At 42.0% G+C, this 16238-nt stretch overlaps 1 protein-coding gene across 1 annotated transcript in view; it reads left to right on the top strand.

Annotated features, from left to right (window-relative positions):
* The window catches only part of KCNU1 (potassium calcium-activated channel subfamily U member 1), a 53271-nt gene extending 37260 nt beyond the window's left edge, over window positions 1–16011 (top strand). Inside the window, exons 21-27 of the mRNA XM_075724180.1 lie at window positions 875–1099; window positions 1567–1744; window positions 7225–7302; window positions 11127–11266; window positions 14597–14794; window positions 15132–15235; window positions 15912–16011. Of these exons, the coding sequence (XP_075580295.1) occupies window positions 875–1099; window positions 1567–1744; window positions 7225–7302; window positions 11127–11266; window positions 14597–14794; window positions 15132–15235; window positions 15912–16011 (1023 nt within the window). The remainder of the gene's footprint in view (window positions 1–874; window positions 1100–1566; window positions 1745–7224; window positions 7303–11126; window positions 11267–14596; window positions 14795–15131; window positions 15236–15911) is intronic.
* The last annotated feature ends 227 nt before the right edge of the window (window positions 16012–16238 follow it).

Below are 16238 nucleotides of genomic sequence, written 5' to 3'. Positions count from 1 at the left end.
TAACCATCAGGCTAGTATGGCATAGATGTCTGAGAATTAGTGTCTTCAGAACGGCTCACCTGTCCCTGCTGCTCATTCACTATACTGACTGCTCCTGTTGGTCTTGTAATTGTGCATTTCCTCTGCAGATTTCAGCAGTAATAGTTTTTCCAATCGTTCCTATAAAATAAGCTATAAAATAGATTGTGTTTTTAATTGTTTAGCTTCATTCAGCAGACTAATCGTTGGACTTCAGGCATGTTACATTAAATACAGCTAAAGGTTTCATTATTCAATTTAAACTAATGTAATTAGTTAGAGACAACCATTTAATTTGGTTATGATTCTAATCTCTCATCAGGAAACTTCTCCCTGACAAAGTCCCTTGTTTCTCTGGAAAAAAAAACTGCCAAGGAGTGAACATTGCAGGGATATACTGATCCCACAGTTCCTGGTTGGTTAATGTGGACATTAATGCAATGGTTTTGATAAGCCTGGTCGGCTGACTTGGCCATGCTACCTACCAGCCGTGAGGCACCACACTAAGCAATACCCGCTCCCTACTATGTTTTCCCAGACTAATTAGCTCATTTGAGAAACATGATCAATTAGCCAGGAAAAAAAACACCAGGCCAAAGTCATTATTAAGCTCCTGGCATTAAACTAGTATTGTTGCCTTGTTCTACATTTTTGATGTTTTATGCCAACATATATGAATTTTTCACTACTGTAGGATACACTTGGAATCCAAATACTTAAGGGGAGATACTTCTTTTTATATATGTCTCATTCTACCCGTAGATGTTACACAGCTAAGAAATGGTTTAAGTCTGTAACTGAAGAAATCTAAAATCAACCTAGTAGCTGGTTTAGCAGAATTCTGTTTTAAATTTAGAGTCGCAAGGACCAAGCAGCACCGAACCTGCAGGATCACATTTTGGTCTGCGTTTTTGGCGATGCAGACTCACCGCTGATTGGGCTGCAGGACTTCGTGATGCCCTTAAGAGCTAGTAACTTCATTTACCATGAGTTGAAAGACATTGTTTTTCTCGGGTCTTTGGAATATCTGCAAAGAGAATGGAAATTTATTCAGAACTTCCCAAAGCTGTGGTTATTCTCAGTAAGAATTTTTTTACATGTTCTCTTTCCCTCTTCCTTCGTTTCTCTAGCTCTCGTGCACATTTCTAAATACTTTTTAAAACTTCTTGATGATAGCACAATTCAGATTCAAAAAGGACCAAAATTATCTCAGGCTCTAGACTTGAGCTTGAATCTAAGATGATGTTGAAAAACTTTCCCTTCTTAAATACTTATTGTCTTCTGGGGGAGTCTTGGTACTTTCTGGTTTCCTGCAGAAACACTGAAAAGCTGATCCTGATTGGTCAGAGAAGAAAATTCAGAAGTCTAGAGTTTCAATTATTGGACACTTCCCCATTTCCAAAGTTGCTCCAACTTTGGAGTTGCTTCCAAAACGCACTTGTGCCAGCTGAGTTTGAAACAAATTTAATTTCACCTTTCACCCTTAAAGATTCTTAATGTTCAACTTTCTCAGAATTTGCCTTAACACTGTTTCTGTGGTTTTATCAGGGTAGTGCTCTCTCCTGTGCAGATCTGAGGGCAGTTAATGTCCAGGATTGTGCTGCCTGCGCCATTCTGTCTTCCAACACCACTGCTTCAAGCAATCCTTCCCTGGTGGACACAGAGAGCATCCTAGCCACTCTGAACATCCGATCCATGCAGGGTAAGTCCAGCTCAGCCCCACTAGGTAAGTATGCTTCCTTTTGCCTGTGAGCATGCTGATGCGCCAAAAATGGAAGCTGAAGGAGGGAAGAATGAAAGGGTCATTTGTCACTAGTCTGAGCCACAGCCCGTCTCTCCCGAGTATAAATACGTAAGTTAAAAGGGGCCAGAAGTCCGTTTTAGCGTAGCTGGCTGTACAGCCTAGTCCAGTTTCTGTAGCTACAGATATGCTCCTTCGAAGGAGTGATAAGCCAGCATTGCTCCTGGAAATATGCCAGTTTCTCCTGCAAATTCCGAGTGAAGCTTCAAGGTTTCCAGTAAAGAGACCATGGCTGGAGGGTAAATGGTAACCAGTATTGGTAACTGCTGTATTATTTGCAAAAGCATGTGTGAGTGCAGGCCCCTTCCATCCTTCAAAAAGAAAAAAATAATAGCCTTCCCTTGAGGCTTGATAAGGTGGGTGCTCTGTTCCCAGACAAACAGAGCTTGTAGCTCAGAACTGCAACGGAAGCAAAAACGACTTCAGCCCAGTAGAATATTTATTGTGTCTCTTCCTCCCTTAATTTGGCGAAGGAACTAAGATTTGTCCTCCTCTTGAGAATGTGGAGTATTAATTAACTGAGGACGGGCTGAGAAATGGATGGCTCTCCTAAGTGTTTTCCCTATACTTTATTATCATTCTAGGCTTTTAAAACAATGGCTGTGCCAAAGAAAAGATTAGAGTGAGGCAGAGACAGGGGTTTTTTAACAATAACTAGACAAAATAATATCAATATACAGTGTATACAATCAGAACGGAAGACAAATTATTTATATGGTATATTGGAGTAAGAGGTAATTGTGACTTGAATAGATTACTTTTATCTAATGTATTTATTGCTACATAAATATAAAGATGTGTGGAGCTCTATTGATTGTATCTAGAGAGGAAGTAAATAGTATGTACTTATATATATAATTTATGTATCTCCATCTGTAGTGACAGATATAGATACTGTACCTACTCCATCTTTATACCTATATATGGGAAAGAGAGACTCAGAGCAAAAAGGATATTTCATCCTATCAATCACTGTCCTACTCCCCTCCAGCGTTTTTTGTTTTATCACTCAAAATTGTAGTACATGGAGTGCAAAACTCTGAACTACAGTGTGCATATGGAAAATAGAGATGTGAGCATCTGTTCATCAAAACCTTACCCAGGTGCCTTGCAGAGCTCATGCTTGTTTCTCTTTTGTGGCAGTAGCTTTTGGCTTGCTTTGTCTTCTTCTAGCAGAAGACCTCAGGGACCTAAGGCTGATGCAGGTGTGATCAGTTGAGTAAGCTGAGGCATGGCTGGTTAGACAATTTACCAGGTGTATCATTGTCAGAACTGTCACCACCTGGATACTCAAAGTCTTTTTTTAATCACAAGCATATATTTGTTCCCCTGTTTCCCTTGGGAAGATGGGCATGTGATGAGTTGCATCAGAAAAATGGATCTTGCAGATTTAAATCTGTTCAGCATCCTTGCTATTGTGAGAGATGGGAGAAAAGTTTATTCAGTCATACTGGAAAAAACATAATCAAGTTCTGTGGTTACAAGGTCCCTGAGAACAGTCTCAAAAGGATTTCTGCTTGTGCAGAAAGAGGCTAGTAGTCAGAACAGTTAGAGCAGAGACATGCGGGCACAAGGTTATTTCTGTATTGCAGCTACCACTGTGTTTCAGCGCATCAGAATCAGACCAAATATGCAACACCTTCTTTCAGGTATGAGCAGAAATCAGGATTGCTTGGTCCTCTGTCAGGAACCTGGGTAAAGTATGGTCTAGACATTGGAACAGGGGAATGGAAATCAGTGCTTCTGGGTTTCTTTTCTGGCTTTGAGAAGGGGCAGAATCAAGTAAACGTAATGGTGTTAAAGTTTCTTCTGTTTCTCTTACTCCTTTGCTGTGCATCCCTGGCAGCTACTATAGGCATGCTGTACCTCAGCATAGAGCCCCATAACAATATTTATTTCCCAGGCTTGTTTAAAGCCAGATAAATTCAAGCTCACAATGTAGCAATACACAAATGCAAATTATTCTTGTTATTACCCATTACTGTGATCAGTTATTTCTGAAAGATTGATTCAAACTTGAGAGGATAGATTCTGTCACCATTTACTACAACAGCATTGTCTTACTCTAGCTGACAAAATACTGTGTTTCTAAACCCACCCTGGTTTATTCATTTTAGGTATTGCGCTTTGCATATTTATAAGGCACCTATTGCCTAGCTCAGATGTTAGTGCATTGTCGCTCCATAAGCTGACTACAATTCCAGTCTAATAAATCTTTGGCCACTCAGTTAAGGCTATTACTCAGATTTACAGTGTTTTCTGCAGACAGAAAAGCAGCGTTCAGTTACAGGATATCATCATCAATGAATAAAGATATATTTGCAAAATAAGGCTAAGACACAAGTTTCACTTCTTCCTCAAGTCAGTCATTAAATCTGCTAGTGTAAAAATAAGCTCGTTCTCCTTATAGCTTGATTAGGTGAGTTGCTAAAAAAGCCAGCCCGTTTTCTTCTTTGTTATAGTTATTTATAATTATAGGACCAAAATCTTAGGTTAGGATTCTCATACCAGAAGCTCCTTCAGATTCAACTGCAAGATTAAGGCTATGTCTTGCACTGGTTAAGGTCTTTGCCTCTGAAGGTCTCCAGACGCATTACAGATGTGTGCTCCTATAAGATAGTAAATTACTCATAGGTTTTTGCCACCAAGTTTTGGATCAAGGTGTGCAGAGTGGAAACAGAATGTACGTGTCCCCGTTCCCACTGTTTCAGTCTCTGCTCTCCCTCCTGCCATTGCTATTTTATAGGAATTCATCTCTGAGAAGACAAAATTTTCACTGATAAAATCAGCTCATCTTAACAGGTCCCGATGGACTGGATGGCCCCCGCCCAGTTCATGGGGGTCAGAAAATGAGGAAGGTTTCAGAGAAGAGAGAAATACAAGCTGGAAAAGGATGACTTTTTGTCAGAATTTGTTTTCTATGTGGGGAGAAGGAGTGAGGGTAGGGCCGCTGGCCTTATTTAAGTTACATAAGAGCACTGAAGAAGAATACAGCTAGAAAAGAACTAGCAGTACAGAAAGTATCAAGAGGATTTCCAGGCTCAGTGGCTGTCAAGTTAGCTAGGAAGCAGTAAGAACAGTAAATACTAATAACGTAGCCAGGCTGTGCCCGTGCTGATCAGAACCTGGTGTTGGTTTACCTCTGCAGTAGTTAATTACAGTGTACCAGTGAAACCTGCATTGTCCACCAGTGGGTGCTTTCAGCTGCAGAGTTGCAAAATCAGCAGGTTTTCTTTCCATTTGTAGGAAAAACATCCAGAAGTTGTGCAGAAAAGGAAGTGGGCAGCAGGAACTACTGCATATAGGGGAGACCCAAAAAGTATGGCAGTCCTCTGGGTTGTGACCTAATTTTTTGAAGGAGAAGGGCAAAGTTACGTTCAAAACTTGGATCCAAGAAACCTAGCCTCAATTAATGTTAGTAGCCAGGAGAGAAAGCAGGTAGGAAAAGACAGAAGAATAGCTGGGAGAGCTTTCTAAAGCAAGATGATTATGCAACTATTATCTGATTTAAAAAGAAAAGAGAAAGACTGATTTTTCTCATTTATTAGTTGCTATTGCTGATGGGACAGCAGATGACTTGGCTGGATATCCAGCTACCCTACCCATCCAAATTCTTTCTATTCCCCAACTTTGATGCTGTAGACAAAGCTATAGCATTTTGCATCCTAACCATAGTGGAAAATAGTTATTTGGATGGAAGGCCCTGAGTTCCCTTAATGGTTCAGGTGCTTTGGTAAGCATTGCAGCAGGCATAGTCTTGGTTTGGAGATTGTAACAAAGCCCAAATCAATTCCTAGGGTTTTAGATTTTGCTGTGAGCATTTCACACCCAACAAACCCAGGCCTGTTCTGCACATTACCTCTCATGGGGTAGAGAATTAGACAGGTCTTAGAGAACCAGACCCACACGGAGGTAAACATTACTTACACTTGCAAGAATGAGCATTTACTAGGGTCAGTGCTGATGCCAAGGACTTCTAGTCTTTCCCATGGAAAAATTTAGGTTTTCTGGTAATGCTGTAATTATCACCCTGTCATGTCACAAAGAAAACAGGTTGGCAAACCTAGGTACCGAACTAAATAATCTGTGGCATAATCTAAACATATAATGGTAATTAAATCTGACAACTTAATAAGATACTGAAATTCAAATGTACAGTAGTAATCTACAATTAAGTAATCTTTTGTAATAGCACCCTGCCAGTTTGTAAAATTTCAGGTAGAGTACTGTGTACTGTTTCATAGCAAAAATATTGACATAAGGAAAAGGTATCCAGGCAATGATCAGACATACATTCAAATCAACCGGTACAGTACATGGAAGGGTACAATAAGGGCAATGATTCATTTCAGGCATTCAGTTGCTGCCACTAGCATGCATTCAGAGATGCCTTGCTATATTTGGGAAGGACTTTTTCTGCTGTTTTGAGGGATTGTGATGCCTGACATCTCTAATGAGGTTTTTTGGCAGTCCATTGCCTAACCTCAGAGGTGGCTGATTGGAGCAACAGTCCATCTAGGACACTGTTAGGGTCTCTGATCTCCAGTGTTCCTGTGCTCCTCCAAGCGGAGAGGATCCATTCTACAGTATCTGAACTGGAAGAAGTTCCATTTCTAGCAAAATCTTTAGTGGAGTATAGATGCCATCATTTTGACTTTGATAATATCTTGTGCAGTAAGTAGTAGTATTACTACTCAGTTACCCAGATGCTGTGCTAGGTAGCAAAGGAAAAATTTAGATATAGTGGTAAGGGAGACAAGATTGGATGTGATCAAAACACAGAAAGCAGACTTCAAACTGGGACTGATTCTACTAAATCAGCGAGCTGGTGAGAACTGGGAGGAAATAAGGACACATGCTTCTAGGAACTTCTGGATTTCTCTTTTTGGTTGTCAGGTTTTTAAAAAAATTATGGTATATGCTTTTGCCTTCATTCCTACAGCACATGTCCCATCTATTTATGTACAGCCTTCTTGAAGGGGAAGGAAAAAACACAACCCCCTCCCTCAAAAGCGCTCTGAGTGCAGATTGGCTTAGTGGGGGCTTTGTGCCAAACAACACTGTAACCAGCACTGCTCCTCCACCGAGGGTAATTATATTTTAGTTATGATGTCAATAAGCAGCTCCCAGGAGAGCTTTTCTTTTTTAATCCTTTGAAGCTCTGAGTGAAGAAAGTGAGCCTTGGAAAAGCAAACCAAGGCAAGAAACTTTCTAAATATAGGAAATGCTTTGGGAGTTTTGCATGACAATGACATTTTTAGGCATAGGTAAGAGATCTCCTGCATTTGTCAGTCTGAACCATTGTGCCTTGGTTTCTTCTTTTCCTCTTTCTTCTTTTTTTCCTTTCCCTTTCTGCTTCTGCTAACTTCCCTCTCTCCTCATGTTGTTATTGACTGTTTCTACAGATGCTGTTTTCAGAGCGAGAGCATTGGGGAATCAATCACAGCGATGTTATAAAAGGATCCCCATCACTACAGAGCTGAGTAAGTTATTCTTTAGGAACAAATTTCACAGAAGCAATATGCATGCTGCATTATTTATTTACTCCAGGCCCTTTTTAGAATTCACAGGCAGAAAGCGACAAGCAGTACATGTCCAAGGAACATTAAAAGGTTTGACTTAGATGTTAATTCACTGGCTTTGAAGGAGTCAGGATGGTTTATCAGGAGAATAAATATAACAAAGTGTTACAAAGGTCTCAGTGTGTAGCAAAACTCTGAAGCATCCATTTAGGAGAAAGATCATGTCCTTGGGTTTTTTTTCTGCTGGACTGGATTTCAGGAGATCTGAGTTCTAGTCACAGGGCCTGCATTCCTCCCACCTATCCTAACATACTTCACTAAGATTGATAAATCAGAAGCATATTTGCCTGGTTTACCCTTATTTTCAGTGGAGAAAGAGGCATCACCAGAGGCAATTCTGCCCAGATGAAATCTAACTTGCCCTTTGGCCATGCTTTCCTCTGATTTTAAAAAGCACTGAGAGAGACTGTATGCCCAGTTTTCATCCCACAACAGAATGGGGTGAATCAAGGCCTAATTCTGTCTGTTCCAACCCTCCCTTTTCTGAAACACTGGTGATGGTTCCCTTCTCTTCTGGATTATGGGGATAGCTGCAGGCTTCCTCATTTGTACAAGTGGCTGTGAAAGAACAGAGCCTGTTCCAAACAGTCTGCAGTGTGCGACACTGTGCAGTGCCTGCTTGGGGGACAGTACGTGGATGGGTCTGTGCACACGCCAAGGTGGACAGAGTGCAGGCATTTTACTCCAGAGCCCAAACACCTTTGTCCTTGTTCCACAAGGCTCAGCCTCTCTAGCCTGCATTCATAACTGGAGTAACCCATGGAGTTCTTTCATGCTACTCTTGGCTGTCTTTGTCTTCATCTCCTGATGGTTACAAACTGGATCTGTTAATTAGGAACAAGTGCACCAGTTAACTGATTACTAGTAACATAGCAGTCAGTGTCACACCAGAGCGGTGTGGCTGGGCTGCCAGTCCCAAGGGACATTGATGTTTAGATCCATTTAAAGTGCTGACACAAGAACGTACCCATCAAATTAGCATAGCTTGTTGCTAGGCATCATGACTGGCCCCTGACTCACTCAGGCTTTTTTTTCTTTCTTTTTGATGCAATGCTTGTAAATGCTATGTGGACTCAGCACACGTGGGGTCTGTGCTTTCCAGTCCTCACTGGGTTGCAGCTGGAACAGGGCTAGTGAGCAGCCTTGGCCTGTAGCAGGCACTAGTAATACTTTACTTATATGAAGCTCTAGTGTACTGCTTAGTCAAAACTTGCACCTGATGAGCTGTGTCCCAGAAGCAGTTAAGCACCTCAGTGGGCTATTCGGTCCTGTGTGCTCCTTTGACTGAAACACTGAGGAGCTACTGCAAAATAAAAAAGCACAAAATAATGATAAGATAATGATGCCTCCTCCTGAGTAATTTCAGAACTCTTGAATTTCCCAGAGTGACATTTTGGATATCTTGTGCTGTGGTTTAGGCTTTTATTTCTGCTGCATCCAAAAGTCTTAGAAATGTCTTGAGCTGGCTACTGAGGCCCAGCTCCTCTGAGAAGATATTGTGCAGTCAAGCTAACATCTTCAGACAGGCACTGCACCCCTGTGATTTCCCTCCAGGATGTGGTGTGTCAGTGGAGGGGAAAACATCTGCAATCTGTTGACATGACTTGGATTTTAGTCATGTCGGATCTTTGACAAAATAATGAATCAAGCCCAGTCCCTTAGCACATGGATGCCTGCCCCTGCTGTAGTCTTGAACAGCATAGAAATATGTTCAGAGTTACAGAGATGAGCTGGGAAGCAAAATAACCCCAAGAATTTAAAACCTGGAAGCACAAACCTGCTAAACAAAACCGGCTGGAGCTTTCTTGTGATTGAATAAGCTTCCCGTAAGTCTCTCTGGTAGACCTTGATCTAGACAAATGCTCACTTTTGTGCCTATCTCTTAGAAACAAGCTGAGGGGGGTAATACTCCTGTGCCTTAAGTTGTAAGAGCTTTGCTCATTCCAGGGAATTTCTTATTTCACAGCACACTGAGTGTTGACCAAGGGTCATCTGTATCATTTGATGTGCCTGACACACCAAAGCCAGCAATACAGTACATATTGCTAGCAGTCTTGCTGCCATAAGAGAAGCTAAGACCCTTCGTGCCTTCAGTTGAAATCCTGTCACTGCTGAAGTCAGTGGGAATTTTGCAATTTGTCTTGACAGGCACAGGAAGCAATGTAGTATCTCAGTAGAGCCAGAACTGCCAAGCTTGACTTGCCTGTGCCACAGTTCCTTTGTGACCAGGATGGCAATGCCAGAGCCCCCTGAGTCCCAGAGGTGTGCTGTGCTCCCAAAGGTGTGCTGTCCTCTAGCACCTACCGAGCTCAGGGCACGTAGTCAGGGACAGAGTTGACAGAATTAGCTGAGGGTCTGCAGACCTCTAAAGGGGGCTGGATATGAATTTTGACTTGAGCAGGAGAGTTGTGTGTTGTCATCATGCTCTGACATGCTGCTGCTTCTCCTTGCCCAATGGTGAGAAACACAGAAAAATAAGAACTGCTAAACTGGCCACTTCACATCAGGCTGATGCAAGGCCCATTAAATGGCAAGTGTTGCATGCAGTTTCTGCAGGCCCAGGTCCACCAAGCTGAGCACAGTTCAATGTGTTGAGCATCTTCTGAATTTGTGAGTTGGTCAGTGGGCTCAGAGGTATGTTATAAATAGTTATTCCTCAGAAACAATGGATTCTAGAAACCCTTGCCATAAGGAGACAGAGATCTGGGAGAGAAATAGCAAAGTGATCCATAAAGAAATACAAATATGTAAAGGAGAAAGAGAATGGTGTGGAGAAATAAAGCGTGGATCCCTTATTGTGGCTGTGAGACCATGCTTTTCATACCCAGACTGTGTAAGCTAGTCAGTGGAGTCATGCTGATTAATGCCAGATGCAGGGCCAACTCTCAAGTCCAGGGTGGGTAAAATATCTGTATTGAGGATACATGGCTGAAGGATGACACCAACACTGCAAGACAACAGGAGACATTAGTATTGTGATTCTGGCTAGTTTTAGTCATCTTTAAAAATGATGCACTCAAATGCTTCCTGACCCAAGGGGACATAATAGAAATCAGTCATTCCTCACATAGAGTTAGTTGTGCTCGCTCTCTGTTTTTTAATGGGAAGATATGGGTTCTTGATCTCAATTCCTCTCAGTCTCCTGCTGTGCTGCTGTCATTCATCAGCATTCGTGCTGGTAGTGCTGGAGTGCCAGGACATACCTAGCGTGTTCAGTAGCACAGCAGGGGCCTTCTGCCTGGGTGTACTTAGACAGTTCCCTGAAAATAGAAAAGAAAGTTAAGGAGGAATCACTTTCAGAGTAGAGGGAATTTTGCAAGAGTATCTCAGCGTAAGGTTGAAAAACTAGTGAAGATCCCTGTAACAGTAGGACAGCTGTGAAGGGGACTGTGTAATCCCAATTTAAGCCAATAGAAATAGTAATGGTATTTCTGTTAAGTCAGGAAACTGAGGGGAAGAAATTAGATTATTCCTTTCTTCTTCAAAGTGGGTAAATTAATTATGATCTGATATCCTAAAACTTAATTTTAGGATTCTGTGGCTCTTGTCTGCTATTGCAGTTAGCAGCACAGAATATTTTGTTCCTCTTTTCTTTACTAATGCTGCATGCTGTGGCTAGTGCTGGACACAGAATGGCAAACTGGATTTATTAACTTTTGTTTCTGATTCTAGATGGCTCCTCGCTTGCTAAAATGTTTCCTCTTTCTTCCTTGCTTTTCCAACAGAGTCTTCACGAAATGCCCAGTTCATTAATCAGGCTCCCAGCAGCAATTCTGAGATTCCAGAGCAAGATCAGCTTTTCACCACTGGTGCCCCTGCAGGAGCTATCTTCTCAGATAGCTTCTTGAATTCTCTTTTGTCTATGGTAAGTAGGTGTATCACGTTCTGTCGTATTTAGCGGCATCGGTGTGTAACAAAGTGATTACCAACCAGGGTAAACCCACTTAATCTAGCCTTAACAATTGTCAAGGCCATGTATGTCAGAGAAAGGCACAAGAAATGTTGCAGAGATTGCTGATGTGATTAGTTACATGGTGCCCTGAGAATTATACATGTCTATTCCTATTTAAGCAATTTGCTAATCAGTGGGCCTCTGTGATTCCTTGGGGTAGTGCGTTCCATACACTAGAAGGCAGCTATCAGCTCCAGAAGACATGTCTCTAAATATGTGCTGTTAGCAGCAACTGCCCCTGTTGTATACACATAGACTTATTTGGAGAAACTTTCAGAGTGTTTTCATAAGTTCTTCCTGTTCCCAGCTCCAAAATATTGACAGGCTACAAAAGGTATTTAAAGCCAACCTGATTTACTTACTTTTTGACAACATGATGTTACAATGAGTCCCTCTAAGGCAACTGCAGTCGCTGAAGCCAAAATTGCATTTGACACCAGCTGGCCCCTTGGTGGAAGCTCCAGCATTGATGGCAGAGGCTGAGAAGATTATGGGGACTCTGAATTCTTACCTGTTCATGTAGAAAGGAGTTTTACAAGCCTGGCTGGAGGTGCATTGGTGAGCTAAGGAACAGGGAGCTTGCACTACCACCACTTTACCATAGCAGGCATGGGGATAAATGGAACATTTAACTTCTCATCTGTCTGTCTAGCAACTAGGCAGAAATTCACTGGAAGTTTGGATGGAAAAATCTACTGAACTCAATGGGAATCTTCCAATAGCTGTTTTCTGAAAAGGTATAAAACAAATTCCATACATGTGGGCCACTGCTAAGCCGCAAGACCACATCAGGTTTTAAAAGCGTGCATTTTGATTCTCTGTAAATTCCTGGCAGTGTGTTCATCATTTGCATCACAAGGATTTGATACATGGCACTAAAACTGCAAGAATGGAGGGAACGTGGTGATCCTACTGTGGTGACATAATCATTTTAAGTTGCTGTCAAAACTGAGTGATACTGCCAGTGGTGACACACGTGGGTCACACTTCGGTGGAGTTAAGCCACAGTTTTGGCAGCAAAACAGCAGTTCAACTCATAAGCTGGCATTTCGAAAACTGCCTTCTCTTTTTTCTGAAAGCCCCTTCCTCTTCACCTCAATTCCCCATGCTGCAGTCAAGTTCCACATGCCTTGCTCTCAGCTCATGTCCAAGGGGATAGTGCTTGGGTGGCAGTTTTACAGAAACTGGATAAATACAAAACAAATCTCTCCAAGGGATAAGCAGTGCAAAATAAGTGTGTCAAGTCCAGTTATGCTTTTCTGAGAAGGCTTCAGTGTTAGGGAAAGTATTATATTGCTGCTACTCACTGATATGTCAATCAGCCAGATGGTAATTAATGACTGCTAGTGTCAAGTGTAAAAGTAACTCAAGACATAGCATGACCTGTCTTAAAGGATAAAATTTCACTCAAGCCTAAGATTCCAAGTCTGTCCAGAAATGATCAGCACTCAACTCTGCTTTAAAGTACAAGGGTACCTTAGGTTGGATTCAGTCATTCTGTAAATGCTGTGAAGACGAAGAGAAATATGATATTGCTTAGCAATTGCAGTATTGGGGAGAAGATGTGTGTGAACTGGAGAAGAAAGAGAAGGGAGCCTTCAGCAGTCGAATACCACCTCCTTTTGCTATCACTGTTGAAATTTCTCAAGACACTCAGAACAGGAGTGCTGTTTTCTTTTAGCTAGAAAGGAGACTGGCAGAAGAATCTCAATGGCAGAACGTGGTCTGTAAAGTGAAATTCCCCTTGGAAGCCTGAAGCAGAACTGGCATTTGCTTCAGCCTTGACTCTTGGGGTCACAATAGGCAGAAAACAATTCAATGAGCACGATCATTGTGGCTCAGGTACTCTAATAAGCCCCGAATTCCTTTCCTGATCCAGCTGTGGCTTCTGAAGCTATACAGGACTAGCTTTAAAAGCTTAGTAGCAACACAGAGTCAGTGGAACTGGGCAACTGCTTGGTGATGGGAGAAGGTTTCTAGCCTTGCCTTTGTATACAGAGGTGTTCCCAGGAAATCTGCTTGTCTGAAGCTGTAACCAAACAACAACTGCCGAAGAAGGTAACATTTCATGGGCATATTACAGAAGCGTTGCTCCTTTAAAGTCAGCTTCAAGCCCCATTCTAAATGCAGTGTGTTATTTCCTGAGTACACGTGCCCCCCCCCCCCCAGTTTCCCTGCCTTTCAAATTCCTGCAGTGTAACTCAGCAAAGAAAGTACAGAATGAGGGTGACATGCAAATCCTATTAATTCATCCAAGTATGGAAATGCAATCCTTTTGATGTCAAAAAGTACAGCAATGATATGTTAAAGAGCTCAGCACGCTTCTGTTAAATATGTAAAGTGCAGATTCCCCTGAAGCTGTACCACTCCTGGATAACCCTGGACTATAGCTCCTTACTTTAAAAGACTGAGAGAATTACTCTAACAGCATTATACCCATTTGCCCGACTATATGGTCAGATGTTCTTAAGCGGATTTGAGTCCAGCGTGGATTTAGTAACACTATTCCTTTTCTGCAGCTTGTTTAGTTTCTTTACTCAGGCAAATACAGGTGACAGGTTCCACAAAGTGGCTCTGTGTAGGAAATGAGCTTTTTGAGAAAGGGTGGAAAATAAGTTAGTTGATGCACTGCAGGCAGAGGAAACACTTTTGCATTTTAAAAAAAAAAAAAAAAGGCATTCTAGGCCTTTTATTGTCTCAGATCTGAATTTGAACCATGGTAACTTTTTTCCAAAAAATACTGACAGATAAGAGCACAGAGAGAGGTTTTCAAAACAATGTGGCAAGTACCAGGACAGAGTTTCCTGCTGCGCCTGGACCCTACTGGGCAGGACAGTTGCACTCCTCAGCCTCCCCTTGTGCAGTGCGCTTGTACTCAGGTGGCATCAGAGGCTGCCCAGTTTTCTTACAGGCACACACGTGCACACGCGTGTGCACACACACACGCCCCCACACCTGCTCTATTTGTGCCTTTGGAAATCACCCTTTCACGCACATCGTAGTGCATTCTGTTATAAGAGCAGAGGTGGGATCTTCTGCTCTTTGAAGCTGAAATGGAATAAGCAGGTGGTGGTCCATAAATATTGTCAGAAAACTTTAAATGTAATTAAGGACTACTTTAAGTATACAAAAAACTCCGAAGTGTCTGTCTGATCATTTTCTCTAGGTTTTCACTGGGAAACTTGGTTTTCCTTTGCGAGGCGTACTCTCTTGTCTTTGACTTTTCATTGTCTCCCTTTCCAGACATACTACAACCATCACATCTTGGCTCTGCTGCAGACTTTGGTGACAAGTGGGACAAGCCCAGCATTGGGGGAACAGCTGTTGGAAGAGGGCGGCAGACTGTGCAGAAGTCTTGACAACGTGATCCACAGTGCCTCGCAAGCCAGATGCAAACTAGCACTCCTGCCACTGCCCAGGAGGTTGTTAACAGGTGCCATGGTGAGTTACATCACTGAGTGGTGCTTCATGGGCTAGGCTTTCATCCTTGCTGCTAGTACTTTTTGGATTGTCATTACGTGAAGTTTAGTTTCATTCAGTTGAACCTTGCTATGTAGCTTGAGCCATATTTTGAAGAGGCAAAGACATCAGATAGCCTTATTTTATACTAGATTCTAATCTTACGGGGACCAGGCATTGTCTTGCCTTTCTTGTCAAATATTATGATACTAAAAGTAGTGAATAGCGATGATAGTTGGCTAAAGTGATTTAGTATTGGGCTGAATTGTCCACTTTGGTTCCTCTTGAGATAAGAGTGTTTTTTCTTCTTTTATAGCAGGACGACTCCTTTGGAGACATTTACTGCAGAGCTTTAGACTTGTTTGGGATACTCTGCTTTGGGCTCTACCGCCTGATGGAAGAGCCCAATCCATACAAGAATAGGCAAGTATACGTTATTTCAAATTGTACCGTAAGTCAAAAGATAGTAGTTCAGACTTTGAAGTTAGGCATCTGTTACAGGCAACCTGAATTCCTTGTTTTGTCTTGGATTTAGACATTCTTGTAGGTAGCTAAGGCCATTTGGGGCAAACTGGTGTGTGGTCTGAACATGGTGCTTACTGGCGCTTGTATGAGATTCCCTTACGTTCGCTTAAGATGTGATTTATCTTTACAAGTGAGCCTTCTGCATTAGAGAGCTGCTGGAGCATGAAGTTAGTAATGCTGCTGAGGGCAGGGATTTCAGAGAGTTTTCAGGCAGAGAGAACCTTCTCATCTAACCTGTTCTACTCACCGATTCTTTCAATTTCAAGATTTTAGTGATTGCTTGAGCTTCAGATCTCCTAGAGACGTTTAGTCTTGATTTAAAGATTTTGAGCAATCAAAAAATTTATCACATCTTTCAGCAGCTGTTCCAGAGACTAATTAGCTTCATTTAAAATATATGTATCCCATTCCTAGGTAAAATTAAACCCTCTGTATATTGTCTCATCATTCCAAAGAATTCTGTACATGCAATCAGTCATTGCAAAAAAAACCCTACAGCTTTTTTGCTGTCCCAGATGCTCAGTTCGAAGGCCTCACAAAGCAGCCTGAATCTCAAGTGCCACTGCTTTTTCAGGTTTGTGATTGCTCGGCCTGCCAGTGATTTGAAGATGCTGTCGACGGATCTGCTGTTCTGTGTTGTTCCATTCAACGTTGCGACAACTGATGACCTGTGATGTGGGATGGAAGTCAGTTACCAAGCAAGAAAACAGGTAGTACAGACACCTTCATGCCAGAGTTGTGAGAGATTGTGAAATGCCCTGCAAATAAAAAATTGTACAAGCGAAGACCCCCCCACAAATAAATTGTCTGCGTTTTTATTTCTTAGGGGTGACAGTTTGAATTTGGCTAAACATTAACATGAGGTTATTACTGAAAATGGTATTGTTAAGCTTTAACAACA

The sequence above is a fragment of the Pelecanus crispus genome, chromosome 21, assembly GCF_030463565.1.
Source record: "Pelecanus crispus isolate bPelCri1 chromosome 21, bPelCri1.pri, whole genome shotgun sequence".
NCBI lineage: Eukaryota > Metazoa > Chordata > Aves > Pelecaniformes > Pelecanidae > Pelecanus > Pelecanus crispus.
The sequence above is the reverse complement of the archived record's forward strand: the minus strand, read 5'-3'. Positions and strand labels throughout refer to the sequence as shown.